This window comes from Patagioenas fasciata, chromosome 2 (assembly GCF_037038585.1).
Source record: "Patagioenas fasciata isolate bPatFas1 chromosome 2, bPatFas1.hap1, whole genome shotgun sequence".
NCBI classification, from domain to species: Eukaryota; Metazoa; Chordata; class Aves; order Columbiformes; family Columbidae; genus Patagioenas; species Patagioenas fasciata.
This window is the reverse complement of record NC_092521.1, coordinates 122,200,732-122,223,749: the sequence shown is the minus strand read 5'-3', so window position 1 is coordinate 122,223,749 and position 23,018 is coordinate 122,200,732. Positions and strand designations below refer to the sequence as shown.

The 23,018-nt window shown below is 42.5% G+C and overlaps 2 protein-coding genes and 1 non-coding gene across 3 annotated transcripts in view; 1 reads left to right on the top strand and 2 right to left on the bottom strand.

Annotated features, from left to right (window-relative positions):
* SACM1L (SAC1 like phosphatidylinositide phosphatase) overlaps positions 1 to 14,225 on the bottom strand; it is a 33,703-nt gene extending 19,478 nt beyond the window's left edge. The window contains exons 1-4 of the mRNA XM_065831071.2: positions 13,974 to 14,225; positions 4,613 to 4,710; positions 2,937 to 3,011; positions 299 to 426 (exon numbers count right to left, since the gene is read on the bottom strand). Of these exons, the coding sequence (XP_065687143.1) occupies positions 299 to 426; positions 2,937 to 3,011; positions 4,613 to 4,710; positions 13,974 to 14,209 (537 nt within the window). The 5' untranslated portion in view covers positions 14,210 to 14,225. The remainder of the gene's footprint in view (positions 1 to 298; positions 427 to 2,936; positions 3,012 to 4,612; positions 4,711 to 13,973) is intronic.
* A 317-nt stretch (positions 14,226 to 14,542) lies between these two features.
* Positions 14,543 to 14,615, top strand: TRNAR-ACG (transfer RNA arginine (anticodon ACG)). The gene has a single exon. It is a non-coding gene; the product is annotated as a tRNA-Arg (tRNA).
* Positions 14,616 to 15,902: 1,287 nt separating this feature from the next.
* LIMD1 (LIM domain containing 1) overlaps positions 15,903 to 23,018 on the bottom strand; it is a 34,566-nt gene continuing 27,450 nt past the window's right edge. Inside the window, exon 8 of the mRNA XM_065830807.2 lies at positions 15,903 to 22,482. Coding sequence (XP_065686879.1) covers positions 22,345 to 22,482 — 138 coding nt within the window. The 3' untranslated portion in view covers positions 15,903 to 22,344. The remainder of the gene's footprint in view (positions 22,483 to 23,018) is intronic.

Below are 23,018 nucleotides of genomic sequence, written 5' to 3'. Positions count from 1 at the left end.
AAGACAGCCCACCTCATCCTCCCATACTGTACCACCTTAAAAGAGGGAAAACATTCAATGCACAGGTCAGACTCTGGGGATGACATTCTAAGCTGCACAACATGAGTTTATCTTGAATGACTGAACCCTGTACATCTATGCCTAAAAATTAGACCAACTATAGTAGTCTGAACAAAACAGAAAAATATACAGTTCAAAGACCTGCTTAAATTTTCATAGTTTCATCAAATTAGGTCCCACAGTAATGGATGTTAACCTAAGATGACACTGCCCCACACCCCTCTAATAACCCACTTACCTGAATATCAGTTAAGTGCAGCATGGTCTTTTTGTAGGAGAGGATGTCAAAGTCTGTTGCTTTCCAGATTGCATGACTGAAAATCTCACCTACTTTCTTCTTTTTTGTTATTACAATAAGATACGTGCCTGTAAATCAGAAAGAGCAAAGTTAAAAAAGAAAACAGACATATTAAGGAAAGCAGCCTATAACCATACCAGAAAACCAAAAGCAATAGGAAGGAGTGAGGCTTCTTCAGGTTACACCTAGAACTTGATGTTCTTAACAATAAGGGTCTGGCATAGAAACAAAACATACTTGCTAAGCTACTCACTTCTCTATGCTCACAGATCTTGACCTACTCGTTAAGTCTAAGGAATTTTTAAAAAGTGGACAGGTTTTTAAAAAAGTGCCAGCTACTGTTACTTCAGATCAGAGGCAGTCTGAAAGTCTTTCGGCTTGCAAATGCAGAAAAAGGCCAATGCTCTTAAATGTGGTCTGGAAAGCACAGAGCAAGTCAGAAACACATGAAAGGAAGCATGCTTCAAAATCCAAAGAGCCTACTCATCTCTGGGAAAAAAAAAAATCCTAATAGGTTCAAAATGCAGTAAATAGAAGGGGGTTTGTTTTAATAATTCTAGATGGGAAGTTTGCTGTTTTCCTCATAACAGTAACAAAGCAAAAATCCATAATCATGACAGTTCACACAAAACAATTAATTTATACTTGCTGGGAAACACAACATAGCCTCATTTCTAAGCCTATTTTATTTCAGTGCTATCTTGTTTTTGAAGAAGGCTACTTCATTAAATTGGATGTTGATGGATAAAAATGACTCATCATCTACATCTTATAAGCATTAAATGCTTACTTACAACTTCAATAGAGCAAAACAACAAGCAGGCCACACAGAAGTACAAAACCACAACTCCAGTACATTTTTATACTAAAAAAATCAAATAAATATAAATGCCAAAGCAGAAACTGTTCAGTAAGTTTACCCATTATTTGTATTTACTACTGTACTTAGGTATAATACACCAAGTTCTACGTACAGGTGAATTATTATATCAGGTATCTATTCTATATAGTTAGTCAAATAACAGGTACCATTTTTTTTACCTCTGCAGCTCCAGTGTTATGACTTTTATTTGGGTGGAATATTCAAGCACTTAAGAATGCTCTTACATGTTCGCATCTCAAGTTATAAGTACTGCTTTTGGTCAGTATGTCAGAAGCATCTAGATACCTTATAAAAACAGCACATTACATCCACAATTGTGCCACAAAGATACCGCACAAATAGATACATTTAATCTAACATGAATTTTCAATATTGTCTTTTCCTATTTTGATATGTGACCTTCTGTTTGAGATTTCAAGAGCTTCAGATATTACTTCAGCACTTTTTTCCCCAATACTGTAATATGTGAAGAATATTCATGCTTGTTAACAACGCTGCACTGCTAGACATGGAATTTTACAGTTAACAGAGAACTGCCTACCAACACTTAGCTAAACATAATTTAAATTATACCATCTTTAGCAACAGTTGTATACTAGCCATCAGTGTAAAGCTTTTTGGGAGTGGGAAGAAAAGCAGCTATTAAAAGAAGTTACATACATCTATACTTTATATGAAGGAATGTCAGATGAATTAAAGTCATTACCCAAGCCTGCAAGCTGTGAGAATTCCCCTTTGGGGCAGTCCAGTTTTAAAACAGCACTTGTCAAGTACTCAAGACACAGGCGTGCATTACATCATTCTTACTCTGCAAGATCCACAATTCTTTAGAATATGAGCATATAAAGTTCAGTAATTTCAGATCCTGTCAGAAGTTATTGCATTTAACATAACAATATTTTGTTTCAGTTGAGACTACCACAATAAGTGAATTTGAATCTTTTCTACAGATGGAGCTTTTTATTCAGTATATATGCTGTTTATTAGATCATTTTTCAGACTATGTTAGTCTCAAACTCTAATAAAGTCTACCCACAAAAGCTCTTTTGAATAGCAACACTTACTTTCCTGGAAGTTTAGACTTTATGCATCAGGTTTATTTGTGGTAGTGACTGTTTAAACCTGAACATCCCTGAGATACTTAGAAAAAGCAGACAACTTATTCTTACCTTATCCTACAACACCCCAAAATTTAGAATTGTTCCAGTCTGTCCTTTTTCTTTTAATGCTGAATTTCCTTTGTATTTGTAGGCTAATTGGAACACAATCATTTCTTGGACAGCTCTATCTACTAGTCTATCATCCTGTGACTCTCAGTTATTTGTGTACCAAGATTATTGATTTAAAGTCAACCTTCATGATAAATATTTGACTGTTGCATCAAATCCTGCAGCTGAAATTAAAACAGTTATGAAGAATAAGTAGATGAAGTTCTTCACATGCATTCGAAATGCATTCCTTAAAACTCAAACTGTCAGTTAACCTACCTTTAGAGCAGCTACAGGTTCAAGAGGTACATGAACACTCATGATAAACTATATTTGGATATCTCCATCCTCTAGCAGCCAGAAGGAAAGCCCATCACACTGATGCAAGTGTAACCTCAGACACTTGCAAATATTTTTGTCTTTAAAAAGTTTTTAGCAATATATTTTGCCTAAATATGTTTAAAGAGCAAAGTTCTGTTTTCCTTACCTGCCACCAATCGGATTGTTCCCAAAATACCATATATAGGCCTTGTAACAGCCGAAGGGGGAATATCTTTTTTAACTGAAAAGTAGCAGAAAAAAAAATAATCAGAATTTCAGACTGTTTTTTTCATTACTATATCAGGAAACTATTAAAATAGATTTGTCTTGAACAAGTCTCAAGTTTTGCTAGAGTCTTAAGTACAAGAAGTGACGCACCGGAATTTCAAAGCCTATTGGGGAACAAGAGGGGAAGGATGTGGAAGCATTCTAACCCAATTTCACATGTTGTTTAATCAAAACAGTCATTCAATTGAATAAATTCAAGCTCATTCACATGATGGTATAGCAAGTAGACTCCTCAATAATGTATTGTCCTGCCAGAAGCTTTTTGTTTTGAAGCCCTCAAGACATCAAGGGCAAATAACCCATAAATGCTTGTGCCTCTGACTTCTGACTGCTGCTTCTGAGACTCAGTTTATTTCCATTTCAGAAGACCTACTTTACATTTTGGCCTATCTCTACAAAACTACCAACAACAGCGTAGATCTGCCAAAGGATTCACTATTTCAGTGTACCAAGAGATCCAAAAGGTATTAAAATATGAATCAGAAGTCTTAGCATATTACATTTTCAGCTATCTGTATTTCTAGAATAGCAGAAGGGATATTAAAGAAGTCAAAAAAAATAGCCAAAAACATCCACACCAGAGTTAGGCACTTTTCCAGAACTTGGAGAAGAGAGAAAGACAGTGCTTGAATTTTCCTTTGCTTTAAATGCCTTGCAAGTTCATCTGATAAAACACCAGTAATGAGAACAGATGTTGATCAATAAAATACTTAGAATGGCTATCTTCACAGCTTTGAAGAGACAACTTTAAAGGAGAAATTGAAATATTAAACTACAACACAACAAGTATTGGTGGGATGGGCACACTGCTCTTACATGAAGTATACAAGAGACCTAATAAAAGGAAGAAAATGACTGCTTTTATAGTACTGCAGCATTTCTGTCTCTTGAGAGATTAGTAATACTGAGGTACAAACTCCCGAATTTTCAGAAGTCACCCATTGCTTTCATTTAATGTTGTCATTTAGTGCAAGTTCTTCGTGGGTTTTTTTAATGCTTTAGTTTCACATTCTTAAAAAAAATAAACTAAACTTTTGAAGACCTCAGCATGAGCATGCTTAAGACTACTTGCACTGACATTTGAATCCAGATTTGCAACACAGAACTACATTTAGAGTGGGTTTTTTTTACTGTTATTATTTCTAGACACTTCATGAAAATTCAGGTTTCAGTATTAAAAGACAGCACCAAGACAGTTTGAGAAGAGCTGCAGAAGCCCAGTATTCAACCCTTTCCATGTTTGATCTTGGACTTGTAGCACCAATCCCAACTAGCTTGGATAAGTCAGTTTTAACTGTTGTGATGGGCAATCTTAGCAAAAACAGGCAAGCACAATCACCCTGGTTACCTACAGCATCAATCCCACAGCAAGAAGGCATTTCAAAGTTCTTTGCAGGACAGAATACAAAGCTCGATTTTAAAATAGCAACTAAAGATAAAAACAATTCTCCCAGTATCAATTTAAGGTTCTGAAGATCTTCTGGGAGTGCCTAGAAGACGACAGACAAAAAGGACAAAGAAGCCTATACTGAGAAATAATGGTGAGGAGAGTACCTGTAAGAGTGACTTCCGTGGAGACTCTATCAATAGCAAGCACATCATCTGCTCCATCATCACAAGCTTCCACATAGAACTTCTCTGGTGTTATATGCCTTTAACAGAACAGATAAAAAAAGAAGAATTCATTTAGCAACACTTACTTTGGGTTTGTTTATTTATATTTAAGCTTTAATGTATGAAGATAGAGCAATCAATTTTAAACCTGATTTCAGCTGCAAAAGCAAAATTCTCACTGGGTTATTTCCCAACAGCCACCCATGTTGACAGTGCATAAGAAAAGCAAATCAAACTAATCAGATATTGCAAAATCCATGGCTTGTTTAATAATCTTAATTCTTTCTTAATACTGGAACTTAAAGAGAGGAAAGTGAGTTTGTGTACATAGCAGTCAACTCTAATTCATGTAAGCTTGAACTATGTCACATAAAAGCCTGATAAGCCAAAACCAAACTTCAAAATCAAAAGTTTAACCAAACACTTTCTCATAGATCAGAAACTAAAGCACCACATCCCTGATGTAAGTCTAGTAAACACAAAAATAGTGTCCAAAGTGATAAAGACACTTGTTTCACATTGGAGTGTTGTAAGCATCTTAAGAAATCACTTGAAACAACACAGAAAAAAAAAAAAAAAGAAATTAAAGTGGCAAACTATTTTATTGAAGTAGATGTCTCAACATGATCACTCCCCAGATTTTTTAGCCAGGTCTATGTGACACATGTGGGCAACTTGTATCCTGATCAGACACATCACACACTGACATCCTGTTCTGACTTCATAGCCATTTTTCCCCTCAGAAATCTGTATGTGGTACAACACTAGCCATAACATTAAAGAGAGTTTTCAGAAATATTCCTTTAAAATATACCTGTTAAGATACTTTAAAGAAGCCAGACATGTTATACTGTGCAACAATATAAGAATTAAGCAGCAATTACTTGTAGCTGTACACAGGAAGTGCTAAACAAAAAAAAAAAATAACAAACACGCTTGAACTAGTGTTCTTAACTTTCATAATGATTTTTCTTAGTTTAAGGATTGACAAGACTATGGGTATAGTTTTAAACATCTTGCTCTGGAAACTTATTCTACAGGATCGGTATTTTTAGGCTCCTTCTCCCTAAATAGATCTTGTACTTCTTCACATCTTTTTTATTTTTTTAATCCTCCAGAAAGTTGAATTAGAATCCTAATTTGGATCAGAAGAGACCTTTGAAACAGGTATAGAAGACCTTTCAACACGTCTAACACTCCACCTTCCACTCACTAAAAGCAGAGCCAACTTCAAAGTTCATGCAACTTCAAAGTTAAACCCTGTTTCTTAGGGTGTGTTTTGACTGTCCCCAAGGATGGTGAGTCTACAGCTTCTCTTGGCACAGGAAAGCCACAGGAGACCAAATTAATTGAACTAAAATTCAAATTAATCAAGTTAACTGTTCATAAAGTAACTTAAGTTCTTTAATGGAAAATTAGTCTACGTGTCCTAAAATGGGAACCACATCAACAGCTTTCCTCTTGCACATCAGACATCTTAATCTTTCAAGTACACATATGAAATTCTTTATCATGGAAATGAAAAACAGCATAAGAAAATGCAAACTTGCAGTTTTGTTTAACACTGAAGCCTTAAAACCCCTACTTTGCTTCCATTGCTTCTGGTTTTGATGAAGTGCACATGCGCACCCCTGGCTCTTTAAGGGGGTCTCACAGCAATAATGGGAGCTGTTTTTAAGGTAAAGAGTAAACAGGCTTACACAAACAGAATGGGCAAGACAAGCTTAAGGACATTTATAAGCCCTCAGTTTTCTGAAGAATTTAAAAGGAAATCAGAATATACTATTTAAGGTGCAGTCAGAAGCCCGTTGCTACTTGGCAGGAGACAGTAGCAGACATTTTTTTCCACAAGAGAAAGCTGCAGCTACTTAATTTCTGTAGGTTTAGCTGAGCAGCCAGCTTTTTCTGGGAGGTCAGTTGACACACAAGACTCCAGCTGAAAAAAAACTCAGGAAAAGACACTGAGAAGTTTAATATTGGACCTGTTATGCCTTCAACACAGATGCTTATGCACTCTTACTTAATTGACTACCTTAAGCAAAGTAAGTTGAAAAAAATCCTTTAGCATAGCAGGTTGTAAGATAGTGTCCAAAGTAGTGAGAGTAAGTCTAGTTTCTCAATACTCTGCATAAAGAATACAACAAATAAGACGCCTCCACTGACCACACAGAGCACAACTGAGCATTTCCATTCCTGATCAGTATTTTTAAAAGCTGCTCTTTTCATGAAGTGCAATATGGGCATGACTGCATTATAGTCTCAGCACCAAGATTCAGTTGCATAGTAGTTAAAGCCTGTTCTCAGCTGAGAAAAAGTTCAGAGGTGTAGAATATTTGTCATGTAAGCAGATTTTCTATTTGCCACACTCAAGAACAATATTTTCTCCCTGGAGAACATGAAGTCTTTTACCCTTGACATCCATGAGTCAAGAAAAATGAGAGCATTAAGGCCGCCATTGCAAATTATGCCTCTCAATACAAGTCATGTGCCCTGCTTTGCTAGACCAGCCTCCAGCATTTCTTTCTCTCAAATACTTGCCCATATTCTGTCTCCTGCCACTACCATTGGCCTTTTAATGTTTGTTGTTGGTTTTGTTGTGGTTTTTTTCCCCCCTCCCATCACCCTTATCTCCTCTTGCACAATGCCTGCACATTTCTATCTTAAACTAAGTTTTGCACTCAACCAAAAAAAAAAAGAAACATTGCAATCAAAATTCTCCTTCCCACAGTCCTCTTTAAGATTGGATTTGGTGACAGAAGCATCATGGACAACACAAGTGATCCTTGCTCTCAGTTCAGTGGACCAGATTAGCTCTAGGCTTTAGCACCTTACCATGCACTGAAACAGCCTCATTGGTGATGGTATTGGTGCTTTGGGTGTTTTTGTTTTGGAGGTATTTTGCAGGGGCAGGAGAAAATCAGGTTGCCAGTCTACAAAACTGAGAGAACTTAAATACTTCTCTGTTAGGATCACCATTAAAAACTGCCTAAAATACAACATGTACAACACAAACTGAAAAGGCCACTGCCCTGCAAAATGTTAAAGCCTTGTTTCAGAAGTAGTGGGAGAATTCATCCTCTTCAAAATTTTAAACAGAAAGATGATTCACTTAGTCCTTGCTTCATTCATATAAATAGTTGAAAGTTTTCTAAAATAAATGTAGTTGAGGAAGAGGCCAAGACTTAAAGAGGTTTCAGCCCATATGCTGAGTCACAAACTTACCAGTTACCAAAACTAGGCTAAAAGGCTCATTCTCATTTAGATGACCTTTTTCATCGTACAACTAAGATGACTGCCTCCTGCTACTCTTTCAGGAAGGAAGTTGGTGAACATTGCATTCAAGAGTGGTGTTTTTCCACAGACTCTAGTTATTATCAAATCTGTACGTCTATCACAAGCTTAGAAAGATAACACACATGCTTATTTTACTGATCAGAGAAGATATTAAAACGCAGGCAGTTAAACGCCACACAGCCTTTTGCTCACTCCTCCTGCCCACCCAATGGGATGGAGGAGAGAATCCAGAAAAAAAAGCACAACTTGTGGGTTAAGATAAAGAGAGTTTAATAGGACAGGAAGGGAAAAATTATAATAATGATAATAACAATAATTGAAAAATAACATATAACACAAGTGATGTACAATGCAATTACTCACCACCCATCAGCTGATACTCAGCCAGTTCCCAAGCAGCAGTTCCTCTAGCCTGCTTGCCCCAAAATTTACACTGAGTATGACATCGTATGGAATGGAATATCCCTCTGGTCAGTCTGGGTCAGCTGTCCTAGCTGTGTCCCCTCCCAGCTTCTTGTGCACCTGGCATGGCCTGAGAAGCTGAAAAGTCCTTGACTACTTAGCAACAACTAAAACTGTATTATCCACATCATTGTAACTATAAGCCCAAAGCACAGCACTATACCAGCTACTAGAAAAAAAACATTAACTTCATCTCTATCAAAGTCAGGACAATACTGAAACAAGGATCCTTCACAATGATAAGCAATCTGCAGACAGATTAATTCTGTTCTTTTAATGAAATAAGGAAAAGGTGAAAGTCCAACTGCTAATATTATATGAAAATAATTTAAAAAAAAAAATCTGTATTTTCTAAAAGCCCATAATCTCTGGAGTTACTTTTGAAACTAGTTTTCATACATCAGACCATATTCTGCTTTCATATAAACTTCATATTAGACACAGGAGCCTGCCTTCTCCTTCGCTACGTTGTCACTGCTGTCCATAAACATCCAAAACATCAGGAACTCTTAACAGCAATATCTTGCTTCTATTACAGCACATGAAACCTTCACAAAATCTGAGTTCCTCTCATTCACTTTTTTTTTTTAGACCTGAGCACCATTATCATGGACTCTTTATCAGTGTTCCTGAAGAACAAAGGGAGTGACAACACAGAAATAGTTGATCCTGAGAGTATAACTCTTGGTACTCAAGAAAAGGCAAGGTATTGAAGCACTGCAACCATCAAATTCAAGTATTACTGAGGGTGCTTGGATCTCATTCAGAACATCTCCAACTGAAACTGTAGGGATTGCTGCCAAGAGACAAAACAACTCATCCAGTAGATTACAATTAAAAAAGTGAGAAAAAAAAGTATCTGCAAGTGATTTAAAAGATCACCTAGGAGGAAACCACAGCACAGTCACACATCAGGCCTTAGTTTGAGTCTGGCTGCAGCTTTTCTTTGAGCGTGATGTTTACCGGGAGGTTTGGGGCTTTTTTTCTAAATTAAAGGTCCTTTTTCATTATTTCAGTTCATGTTGCTGAAGAAGCAGTCAAATGGAGAACCTATGTAAAAAGGGTGCACAGAGGCTATTAGAAAATTATTTCAACTACCTTGCCTTTAAGAAGCAAAAAGAAAATTCAATAAAACTCACACTGAAAATTAAACCTTTTGCTTTTCTAGGTTTAGTTCAGGCACTACATCTTCTGTGAAATCAATCTGGGCATTGACATGAGTACATCTAGTAGGGCAGTAAAACATGAGAAAATGAAATGGCTCTACTGAAGTTAGCCCCCACAACCTCCAAAACTGACCTAAGTACTGTGTTGCAGCATAAGTTTTCAGATGCAAGAGGCATTTTTAATGTCCAGACAAGAGACTCTTCAATATGGGCCTGAGGAGAGGAAAAAAAGTACCAGAGCATCTATGGCCAGTTAGGATCTGAATTACAGTTAACTCAGTAGGTCTCATTTCTGTAGTTATTTCAATAGCATCCAAGTCAGGTTTTGAATAAAACATGTTTTCCACATTTACAGTGAGTATCTCAACCAGGTTGGTGTTACAGCAAGACTAGCTTTCCTCCAAAACTTTCTGAACATTCCTACAAAAGCAAAAATATTTTGATATTACCTTAAAACAGGAAGTTTCACAGTTTGTGGTTTTTCTTGTTAGCTACTAATATTATGAAAGATTCTCTACTCTTCTTCATTGAATTCAGGTTTACTGTGCTCCTATGTTTCAAAAGAAATTAACAGAGGAAGTAATCCTACCTCTAAACCCTGGAGATGCATCTTCGGAACTTCTGAGTAAAGCTATCTTCTGTTATTTTATCTGATTACTTTCATGAATCTTTTTAAGCCATTAATTAAAACAGCAAGAGCTGTCACATTTAATAATCCAAGACAAAAGGCTGCCTTACAAAAAGAAATGTTGCTTACAAACATAGAGACACATAAGAAAAAACCAAAAACCATTGCTTGCTTATATCATGTATAAATCAGCTTAATTTACAGTTCAGTGAGATAGTATTTTTTTTTTTAGTTTGCATATTTGTTGTGAAGTTTCACTTCATTAGTTATATTATAAAGCAGTGTTGTACATCATGAAGATTAACGCAGAGTTGCATCCCACATTTTAATTAGGCAGATCTTACAGACAAAAATATTCCTGTGTTCAGATACAGCACAAAAGAGGACCCATCATGCTCTAATGGCAACTAAAGATAGTACTTCACTCAATACCACTTAAGCCTTCTAGGCCTCAACAGCCAAATCCTTACTTCAGTAATTGATTATTTTACCATAAATTCTTAACATTGCTTTAATGCAGGAAACTGTTTGATGTCAGCCTCTAAATACTGTAATGAAGCAAGCCAAAAGCACATCCCATACTGTGCAGCAACGCATTTGCTGTACTCAAGATACCAAAGTGGTGTGTACTAAGATATAGGAAAGATATTAGTATATACAGAGTCCCAACAACGTGTTAAGTAAGAGTGCTAACACACTGATGGTTTCAACACTCCAGAGACTCCAGATTTTCTAGGTGAGCAGGTGTGCTAATTATATGTCTAGAATAAATATTATTCCTCAAGCAAAAACAGCTCAAGGAACTGGAACATCTCCCATAGAGCAGTAATTGTTACAAGGAGGAAAAAGGGAGTATAATCCCAGGAATTTTTAAAAAGCATTAATGGAAATAGCAATTTAAAAATAAAAAAAGGGACTTATTAAAGGCATAGCTTCATAATAATTATTTCCAATTAAGTTTCACTTAAGATGACAAATTATTTACTGCATAAGTTAATGTTCTCCTCAACCAACACCCCTGACCTTCACCATGACAGCCATTCAGATTAAGCAGGAAAAAAAAAAAAAAAAAAAAAAAAAAGCACATTGCTGCCCTTTCTAGAAGTATTGTCCAAACTCTGAAAACGCGGTTTAGAAAACAAGCAAAAAAAAAAAAAAAAACACAAGATACACTTTTGGACATCTCCCCAAGTAGAGACAGGTGAAGGTACTGCATTCAAATGCAGTAGCTACTAATGACTGACCGGTACGTTCACAAAGTATGCAGGCGTAATTCTGGGCAGGAGGAGTTAAATTTGAAACACAGCTACTGTCAGAGACCCACAGGATACCGAGAAGGCTATCACAAGATAAGCCTTCATCCAAGCACAAAGAAAAATAAGGGATGTTAAGTGAGCCAAAAAACCAGCCAGGATTCTCTCTATTCTGCAGACAGCTCTACCAATTGGTTTTTACTGGCAGCTTCACTACCAACCACTGGCCTGCTACCTGCAATAGCTGTTTGCATTTTACAATTTATTCCTGAGGCTAAGAGAGGAAATTAAATAAGCAACAGTGACTCAGATGACAACTATGGATAGCAGTTTCCAGGTTAAAAATTTTCCCCTCTAAGTATTGATGTAACTCAAATAGTTCTAATGGTAGCATGGACACTAGACATCAGTATTTTTACTGGTATCATCTGAATTTGACTGATGTCACTGGTCAAGGCACAACGGGTTTGAGTCACTACTTTTGATAACATGAGAAACACAAGAGGTTTGCATTCAGAGCTAGAACCTCCGTGTGGATATACAGAACGGGACCCTGCAGAGTACTACAATCAGTGAAGCTCTTTACAGGGCTACCAGACTACCCAGAAGAGTTGAAGCTGTAAAATTTGACCTTTTCACAGTGAGAATGAGAAGTCAACTAAAACAAAAAAACAAAAGAAAACAACCCAAACAAAAGCCACCACAAAACAACACACCACAGAGATACCATTACCACTAAATCCCCAAACTGATTTTCTGAGAAATTTTGGCTAGACTTCATTCTCCTAATCTAGTAAGTTTGACTCATCACTCAAGTTACGGGCCTATATCTTAAAATACTTGGTAAAAAGCCTGCAGGCATTACCACAACTTAGTGTAACAACAGGGGAAAAAAGCCTGTTTTTCAGAACAGAAAACAATGCTGTTTTCAAGTTCACAAAAAAAAAAAATCATGTTACACTACATTTGACACAGCCTTGTCCCAAAAAGATCAAAACATACTTTCAGTTAAGATTAAACTTTAAATGAGAGAATTCTTCACTAGGCTGTATCCAGAGAAATACTCTTACTTAAAAAAGACTCTCAGTGAGAAGGACTGTGTACTACAAGCCACAAAGCTGCTACTCATAAAACTCACCTTTTCTCCTCTGCAGGTAAAAAGATCACAAGTTCAGCTTAAAGAAAGACAAACATCATTTAGGTGACAAGAGGGGAAAGGAAACAAAAAAGCTTTCTGCTAAATAAGCAAGTCTTTCAGCCATGACTGATGATCTTACTCTTCAGTAATACTCAATTATCTCCAGTATCTGTGTACCCTCACATAGCTACCCAATCAAAATAAGGAAGAAGCCCAGTGATTTTTAAACACAAACTGCTTATACAGGTCTCTAAGACAGATCTAAGTATGTTTGTGCTGAATTCAAAAGATGACTGTCAAATGAAATTTAACAGAGCCATGAGTAACTTAAATTAGGTTTAAAAAAAAATCACTTTCATATACTGATGCCTGAAAATGGCATCACTAACTCAATCACAGAGTTTCAAGCTAATGGAGGTCAAAAGCCTGGGAACGCCTTTAGGACATGCAAGGACATTTCACTGTTGGCTTCAGACGGCCATGAAGAGACTCGTGCTCAGGGTAATTTTATTTCAGTTTTAACTTTGATGCTGCTTCAGTTATGGAACTTCTTTTGCTGTATAAAAGCAGCAAGCAAACATCTGGCATACACAAGTCTGAAGGGTTGCATTCTCCCATAAAACATTTGTTTTCACGAAAAGAATTACACCAGGACTTCAGAAGAATTTATCTGAGAAATCACCATAGGGACTATACAGGAGAATCCCAAGAGTTCAAAAATCATAAAGTGGCATCAAAACCACACCAGAAAAAGAAACTGTGCCACGAAGGACTGACCGATAAGCACGCTTAACGAACCTTCTGCTGGCATGCAGAACACTGAAAATGCAGAGGTTTACGCTGGCATCACTACCCAAGTTTATACAAAAGCAAGAAAGCAGCGGACAGCCGGGGCTGCCCGGTTCCCTGCGCCACCTCCTCTCCGCAGACCCGCGTTACCCCAACACTTCCCAGGCAGAGTAGCTGCCCAAAGCGGGCACCGGAGCCGACCCGCACGCCTGAGCCCTCCCAGACGTGCAAGAGGGAAACGAGCCGGACAGACGAACCGCCGGCGGTGTTTCCAGCCGGAGCCGCGCTGTCAGATGGACGCCCAAAGGGGACGGGATCCGTACTCGCGGCCAAAGTCCTCCCCGTCTCGCCCCGGGGCCGCACGCAGCCGCCGGATCGGGCCGAGCCCTTCGCCCACCCCAGGAAGCCAGGGAGCGGCGGCACAGCCCGGCGGCGGGGCACCGAAAGCGGATCCGTGAGGGGAGTGGGTGACGGGCGAGTGGAGGGGACACGACAGGCGGCCCTCGCTCTTCCTCCCCTCCCCGCCGGCAGGTGACGGAGCCGCCTCACCCCCTCCCGCTGGGTCACTCACAGCTTCAGGCTGGCGTAGGCCGCCGCTGCCGTCGTTCCTGCCGCTGCCACCGCCGCCATTCGTCCCCCTCCAGCTGTCTCCGGCCGCCGCCGGCTCCGCGTCGCTCTCGCTCCCTCCGACCCGGCCGCTCTCTCTCCCCTCCCAGCCTGACGCGTACCCCGGCCTGAAAGGACGGGACCCTGCACAGGACAAACCACCTCGGGCACGCTAGTGAGTGCCACAGGGCGGGGCACCATCCATGGAGGAAGCGGGAAGGGCCTGGGCTGACTCACCGGGCCCGCGATTGGCTGAGCCGCCGAACTGTAGCTCCGCCCCCGTCGCGCCAGGGAACCACCAGGGCACCACGACACGGTGACGTACAACCGGGGGCGGGAGAGGCGGGGGCGCGGAAATGAAGCCGATGGGGATTGGCCAGCGGGCGGGTGGGGAGGTAAGCCACACCCCAGGGGGACACTGGTGGGCGTGTCGGCGGGGCCGTTGCGTTGGATTGGCTGCTCTACGGCCGACGGCCCCGCCCCCGCGCGAGAACTCTGGTGAAGTACGTTCGGGCAAGGTCTAGCTTACGAGCAGGGCCAGTGGCGCAATGGATAACGCGTCTGACTACGGATCAGAAGATTCTAGGTTCGACTCCTGGCTGGCTCGGCTGCTCCTTTTTTCTCCCTGAAATTGTTTCTTTTTTCGATCTTTTGTTCTCCAGCACGAGGGTGCTGCCCACAACCCCTCCGTTCCTGGGCAGCCCCCGTACTCCTGCACAGTCCCACCCCGGCCACTCTCATTCCCCCAGCGTGGGCGGTCTGCCAAGTGCAGGGGCCTCCAAAGCACCCCGGGGCTGGGCCACCTTGCAGGAGCCCCTGGCTCTGGGCTGGCACCACGGCAGGCCGCCTGCTGCCGGGGAGGACAGTGCGTACCTGGGCTGGGGGAGGGAGTGCAGGACTGGTGTTTTAGCATGGAGGAAGCCTGGGGGTATCTCCTGACCAATTTCCCCCTGGATCCAGCCCTCTGGGTATTATCCCCAGGTTTTGAGCAGGTTCTTGTCTCCAGGAAGGGGAAATCCAAAGTATAATTTACGGATAATCCTATTTATTTGCTGAATTTCACCTGGTAGCTCCGTGCTGCTGTGGTGCTGCTCAGCCAGCAGTACTTAAACATCCCATCTTCAGACACAAGGCACCATTGTCACTGAATGCAGTGAAACCTATGGGGCACCGTGTGGCCACCTGCCTCCCAGAACCACGGGAATTCTCCCGAAAACTCTCCCCACCAACACTGCAAAGGAGATCCCTGTGCTGTGTCCAGGGCCTGCTCCCACCCACAGCACATCCCTCCCCAGGTCCCTACCCCAGGACCAAGGTCTCCCTGAAGGGACACCAGAGCAGGGTGGCCTCAGATGGGGCTGCAGCGAATCCCAGCTGCCTGCAAAGGGACTGGAAATCCTCAGGAGAGCCCACTAAGAAGGTTTCCCCCCGCCAGTCCCGGCTTCAGCTACTCAAGCTGGGGGAGATGTTTATAAATATCTCAAGGGTGGGTGTCAAGAGGATGGGACCAGACTCCTTTCAGTGGTTCCCAACAATAGGATAAGGGACAACAGGCACAAAGTGAAACATAGGAAGTTCCATCTAAACATGAGGAGACTACTTTGAGGGTGCCAGAGCATGGGAACAGGCTGCCCAGAGAGGTTGTGGAGTCTCCTTCTCTGGAGACATTCAAAACCATCCTGGACACATTCCCGTGCGATCTGCTCTGGGTGACCCTGCTTTAGCAGGTGGGTTAGACTAGATGATCTCCAGAGGTCCCTTCCAACCCCAACCATTCTGTGATTCTGAGGATGGCAGAAGTTGGGAAGCCATCATGTCACAGTTTAACTCCCTCCCTGTGCACTCTAGGCGATGACAATCATTGTAATTTTAGGAAAGACTCGACGCTGAGCACTGCTTTACGGTATTGTCTTTAATCACCAAAATCACAACAGGCCAGCAGCTTCACCCTCACTGCTAACCTTCATTCTTTATAAATATTTAACAGCACAGAAGAAAAGAGGGCTGTGTTCACAGGTGGCTAAGGTTAGTTACACCAGCACAAATCCTAAAATGCTCTCTCCTGGAGTTGAGCTTTGAAGGAAACATAAACAAAATAATTAGTACCATTCAGTATCATTAGCCAGGCCACAGCCTGCGTGTCTGTGCCCAGGTCCCTGTCTGGCCGTGCACCGCAGACCTGCTGCGTGGGGACCAGGGTCAGTGCCAGCAGGCTGGGAACTACAGCCCTGTCATCCCTGCACCAGGGCCACGGGGCATCCCTGTCATCTGCCTTTAGGGGCTGCATGCCATGTATTTTCATGTGGGGACAGTTTTCTTCCTGTCTCTCGTTTTATCTTAGTGGGCTACCGATGGTTATTGCCATGCGAGCTTCTGGCTGCCCTGGAAGAAAGCTGCGTGAGGATTTTTATTGCTCAGAAAAGATTAATTGTGCTTATCCTTAGGATGGGTGAACAGCTCTGGGTTCACGCCACAAGGCAGAAACTGAAAAAAGAACACATGAATGCTGTGCAATGAAAGAGGCAAAACCCCTGCCAGCTTCGCCCAGTGACACTGGGGAAAAGGGGACAAGAGGTTGTGGAGTCCTTTTCTCTGGAGACATTCAAACCCCACTTGGACACATTCCTGTGCAATCTGCTCTGGGTGACCCTGCTTTAGCAGGTGGGCTGGACTAGATGATCTCCAGAGGTCCCTTCCAACCCCAGCCATTCTGTCATTCTGTATCTGGCCATGGCCCTGCCCTGCCCACAGGTACTGACTCCAGAGCCTGGATCAACATATCCTTCCATTCACACACCGAAGGTTGCTCAAAATGCACTGACAACTGCTCGGCGGGGGCACAGAGGTGTGAAAGGCAGCTCCCTCGCCGGGAGCACATGCTGCATGTCCACGTGCATAGACATGACAGCACACATGACCCTGAAAGCAGACACAGAGCACACAGACAGGGCCGACATGGGAGAAGCAGCATCCAGACCAGCATATGCAGGTGCTTTTCTCCTCAAAACCCCCTCTAATGAATGTCTAGGAATACGACAAACAAAAGTAAATCCCTTCTGTGCTGCTTTCTCCCCTGCTCTCTGTAATCACTCGCCCTCTTTTCCCTACAGCTACTATATTTTGTAAGTCACATCCCTCTTTTACTGTGTAACCCCACTACTTCAGTACATATTTTTGTTTATTGAAGAAAAAAGTTGGCAATCCATTTCAGCGACCTTTTCGAGGCAACTTTTACTCCACTGCAGATTCATCCCCAGGTATGTCTTGGCTGTAATAAAAATCACTCTGTCCTCAATCCAACACTGACCTACGTGCACACATTGATTTTCATTGTACATGCACAGTCTTGGTGGTTTCAGCGGGACTGCCTGCCTGTGCACTTCAAGTTCTATGCAGAGTCCTTCGTGCAATTTTATTTGCAACAGCAGCGGAGTACAAAGCTGCCGCTGCATCAACCAGCAGCTGGCTGAAATTCAGGTAATTTGGAGGATCAGGTCAAAGTGTTCACATAAGGATGGGGAGCATGTGCCTATTCTCATTTAAGCAAGGACACAGTTTTGCTGTTGCTTAAATGATGAAGTGGTAAATTTTCCAGGGAAATACAGCAGTGCAAAACAGGGACAAAATTCATGAGGAAGAGTGCACCTGCAATCCCGCTTAGGGCTATGGACTCACGGGAGGGAGAGGAGGAGGTCACGGCAGTGTTTATGAACAGACTCAAATACTTAAGTTCAGGGATGCCAAATATTTGCCCAGTGCTACAAATCAGCACAAGGAGAAAGCACAGGAAGGTATTTACTTTCTTCTCTCAGCAGCCACAGATACTCCTTTCTTTCAAACAGCCAGGCAGACCAGTACCAGCTCTTATAAGCCCAGTTTCCCCTTTCACACATGCGATAGCACACCCGATCTTGATGAGACTCCACCATTTCCAGACCAAGGAGCTATTCGCTTTGTAGCAAGAAGACCTACACAATAACTCATTTAAACAATGAAAGACCAAGAAGACATTTTAAAAGCCCCCAGAATGAAACTCAGAAACTGAAGAGCCACAAACCTCATCAAACGCTCCTCGACAGGGTGTTTGAAAATGCTGTTCCCTGTGTTCAACATCAAGCAGTTTTGTGAAGTCACTTTGATCTCAGGTGCTTCTTAAAAATACACAAAAATTTCTGCTTCTTCTCTAGCCGGGGCTTTACCCCTGGATTTTATGCAAAAACCTCTATTTAAATGAGTTTCTGTATTCTAAACAATAGAAATTGAACAGCATGATCTGAACGAAAAAAAATCTATTAAGCTCTGGCTCCTCAAACTAAGTTTCAGGGAATTAACTTGAATAGCTATTTGCATGTGAGTTACTCATTACCAGCACAATGTGACTTCCAAGGGTCCCTTACCCTAAAACTGGTCAGAAGAGACTAACTCTTCATAGCTTGTTTTGGCACCTTAATAAATAAAAAGACAGCAAGGTTCACATGAACAGCAAAACCCAATGCGTATCAGGCAGGTGACAGGCAGAATTCAACGTGTTTTCCAAAATTCTTCTGCAAAGCAGGAAAAGCCTCGCCCTCTGTCTCCAGAGCTTCCCTTTGGGTTGGCTGCCAGCGAGGGTTTGCAGCTCTGCAGATCCCTGGTGAGGGGTTATGAGAAGGAGAAGCCTCCTCTGTGCAGGATGATGCCCCTGCCCCCCTCTCGGACCCATCATCCGGCACCAAAAAGAAAGAGACGAGCCAGGGACAAGCCATAGGCAATCAACACGGACTCAAAAGGCAGGAATAATAAAGGATCCTAAATTAATTCAAACTCCCAAAGATAACAGCACTGCAAGTTAGCACACATGGGAGAGAGCAATGCAGCAGCTGCTTTAGCTTCAAAACCACCAGCTCACACGCTCCGTTTTCAATAGCTTCACATTGTCATTTCTGGCTCTTTGTAAATACAGGAAAGGAGAGCATTGGCACTTAGTAATTTATGCTAGACCTCAAAACTGGAAGTAGGGCAGCCTTCATTTCACCAGCGCTGAGGGATACAGGATAGCTGACAGGAGTAACAACACACCGTGGGGGAGCAGAGGCCAAACTTTCTATGGATGCAAAGGAGGATCCATAAACAGGCTACTCAAGGCTCTCCAGGAGGGAAAATTGTCCTTGTCCTCCTCCCTTTCTTGCCCACTTATTTTAGGGTTGTGGGGAAGGCTGCAAGAGCGATAGAGTAGTTAAAATTACTTGTTTAGCCTGGAGAAAAGGAGGCTGAGAGGAGACCTTATTGCTGTCCACAACTACTTGAAAGGAGGTTGTAGCATGGAGGGTGTTGGTCTCTTCTCCCAAGTACCAAGTGATAGGGCAAGAGGAAATGGCCTCAAGTTGCACCAGGGCAGGTTTAGATTGGATATTAGGAATAATTCATTCACAGAAAGGGTTGTCAGGCATTGGAACAGGCTGCCCAGAGAAGTGGTTTAGTCACCATCTCTGAAGGTGTTTAAAAGACAGGTAGATGAGGTTCTTAGGGACATGGTTTAGTGCTAGAGTTAGGTTATGGTTGGACTTGATCTTAAGGGTCTCTTCCAACCAAAATTCTTCTATAATTCTAAACTGAAGCTTAAAAAGAAAATATCAGTCCCACTAGTGTTTTCTGATCTTCGCAAAACAGAGGCCAGAAAATGTGCATAAGGGGCTGCTCTAAAAACCAAGCACTTAGAAAAACATGAGCCATGTAGCAGCCGGTCTCCCAGAGACCAAGCAACAGATCAGGGCTGGTGTTTCCAGCTCACTTCCAGAAGCCACTTTGGTTTCTCACGACCTTCACTGACAAAGGAAGCTCAGATAGGGGAACCACCTGCCCAAGGGCTATCTGAATTATTTACCAAGGACTCTCATCAGCTGGCATTATTTCCCACCTCAGTCCCTTCAGACAGTCCTAAGATCACAGTTGCACCTTGAGACACCTCCCCATGCCCCGATGCACTGCAGGACACAAGCTGACACAGAGCACCAGGGAGAGAGCACTGCAGGGTCCACCCTGGGTGTTTTGTTGCCCTCAGTCCATAAAGCCTGGATACAGCACTGGTTATATTCTGTGGCGGCTCCCATCCCCTCACTATCCAGCACTTGGAGGCCAAATTTAAGGCCCCAGGGAGATCACATATTTGGGGTCAATTTTACCTCCTCTAAAATCACAGATAAAACTCTCTGAATTATATATGCTCCAGAACCATGTATACTGCAGTGGGAAAGTCCACCCCCTTGAGCTTTCCGTCAGTTGCATGTCCCCAGGAGAAATGGCACTGCAGAGCCAAGCTACAGGAAAGCTGGGGCTGTGACTGGTTTCCAGCAGGGGACCAACCAGCCGTCCCCATCCTGAAGTACATCAGCAACAGGCAGAGGCACTCACAGCTGGATGGGGTAGAAGGCTGCATGGTCTGTCAGCCTGACAAAAAGCCACGCTGAAGCCACCAAGCTCCTGAGGCTTGGGCAGTTTCAGACATTGAGGTTTCAGTCAAGGCAAGCTGATACAGATGGGTAGGAGGGTGCTAACAGGCCACTGGTCTTTATCCACTTTACAGCAGATGCTCATGCCTCTGTGTAATACTTAGCACAGCAACTTGCAGCACGCTCAGGTGAGGCCCCTGGTATTTATTAGCACAGGCAGAGGCAGGTGCAGTCAGCACCTGTGCTGCTCCACATGGGTACACACAGCAGTCTGACTATCTGGCGTGAAGTCCAAGTACCTGTCTAGCTGCATTTGTGCTACAGGAAAAGAGGTCTGGCTGAACCATAGTGGGTTCTCAGCACAGGCTCATGTCAGGAGCCACTGCTCAGCTAATTTACTGTAGTTTTCTCCCTAGGAAAGATCTTCAAGAATGTCATCCAGTCCCCTATCAATCAGAACTGAATTTACATCTTTAGCACAGATACATGAGGATTTAACTAGTTTTCCACACAGTAAGTTGGAAAGGGTAGCTAAGAGCCCTGATTGCATCTGAGGCTTTAAGAACTTTTTCTTAAACAAAAGCTTTGTACCTGCACATGAGGGACTGCACAGCTTTGGTACCTACAGAACAGGCACTGCAGGCACACCTGTCATATATGTAACACATATTGGGGGAGCAGATTTTTTTTTTTACTATAAAACAGTGGGGTTCAAAAAGAGAAACAATCTGCTTTTCTGTTTTCTCAGCAGAACAGAAATTAAGGGCCAAACTCTCTAAGCCCTTGCTCAGATAAGCTGTTATTATTCATGGGAGCAAATCTGTTTATACCGACATACTCCTTTGAGTACAGGTTGTGGAGCTGGGCTCTAAATCCCTGTGTAACAAAGCCTTCATAACGATCTCGAGTTTGTTCCCAGAGCTCTAAATAAGCACCATTATAAAACGGCTTTGTGCTGGGTAAACACCACGGACAGGAGTGGCCAGGCTGGGGGGCTGAGCTGTGGGGACAAGCTGAAAAACTCAGGCAAGTGTCTGTGTACGGCGAGCTTCCTTCCAAAGTGAGCTCTGCAAGCAAGAATCAGGCTGGATTTCCCCAGTGTCCACACTTTCAGCATCCTGACCTTTCCTTTCCAAGTATAATCTGCTATTTGGAATCTGACACAGCAGACTGGCCCCTGAGTATCACGCTGACATGCAAGCCCAGTCCCCAAGTCACTGCAGCAGCTTAGCCTAGAGCTTCTTCCAGTTTCCTGTTCTGTTTGAAACGGGATGTTGGCCTCCACCTGCCAGCCAGCATGCCTGGTTTGTGCTTGGAGAGCTGGTGCTTTTACAGCCAGACTTGATACCGGAGTTCAGGGAATTAGCTGGAAGGTCTGAGTGCACCATTTTGCACAGACCTTCTTCTTTTCTTAAGAATTAATAAAAAGAGAAAGAGTGTCTAAAAACTGGTATTAATAGAGTGATGTCCTTCAGGGAATTTGATGAAATGTGCTTGTCAGGAAAGACTTAGTAGACTGACAAGATGTCCCCGGCAGGCAGGCAAGCCAGCCTTGTGGCTTTTTTATTGTGCGTGGCATGAGTTCATAGGCACGACAGCAAGTTGTGCTTTCACTGAAGAATCTTCCAAAATGAGCCAAGAGGAATCTCCAGAGAGCAGAAAAAGGCACGTAAACGTAAACCAATCAGTTTAGATAACATGCCACATTCTTGGTCAAGTAGACGTGGTTTGATACAGCTGGAACTCACAAGCATCCAGACCCTGGGAATCCATCAAAAATCTCTCATATCCTTTTACAGAAACATTGCCGACTGGCGAAAAACATACACAGGAAATCAACAGAGGGTGAGGGAAGGGAGATCATGTAACAGATCTTCTGTCTGGGCTTTCCCGTGTCGGCCACACTGCCTAATAGTGGTGCTGGTAGACAGCTGCTGGGGTTGTGCCATTCTCTATGTGTTTCAGATGACAGGAATGACAAAGCAAATGTTCATCTAGCGGGTAACAGCGATGCCCGTCTTCGTCGTTCAGTTCCATCCCACAGTCCTGCAAAAAGAGGTCATGCAAGTTATCAATGCGCATGTTAATCTTCCAGCATCAAGCAGGGCCTGGCTTCTAGCGGGGAGATTCTGCAACAAGGACAGAAGACAACAAACCAACAGCTCCTTCCTAGTGAGTCCACCATGTGCCACGAGAGGGAAAGCATCTGACACAGGCATTTTGAGGGCAGCCTCGTACAAATTTGTCTTAAACAGTTTCATCAAATAAGCTTTATCTTGTGATGAGGTGCTACCCTTATGTATTTTAAATGTGCTCGTGTCTCCTTACAGTCACAGGTAGGATTCACCTCTTCACATTACATTAACTGCAGTTGTACTGATGTGAAACTGGCCCGCTGAGTCAGGGCCTCTTTTCACTGCATTACGAGCACAGTGAGAGAAGACATCTCTTTATTTTAATTCACAGAACAGAAGCATGAAGCCTCTCTGAGAAGCCCTGCATGAAGACCAAACGAATGTTTAATAACTTGCATCTCCTGGGATTTTTTTGTGAAGCCATATCCTCTCCCCAGCCCTGACCAC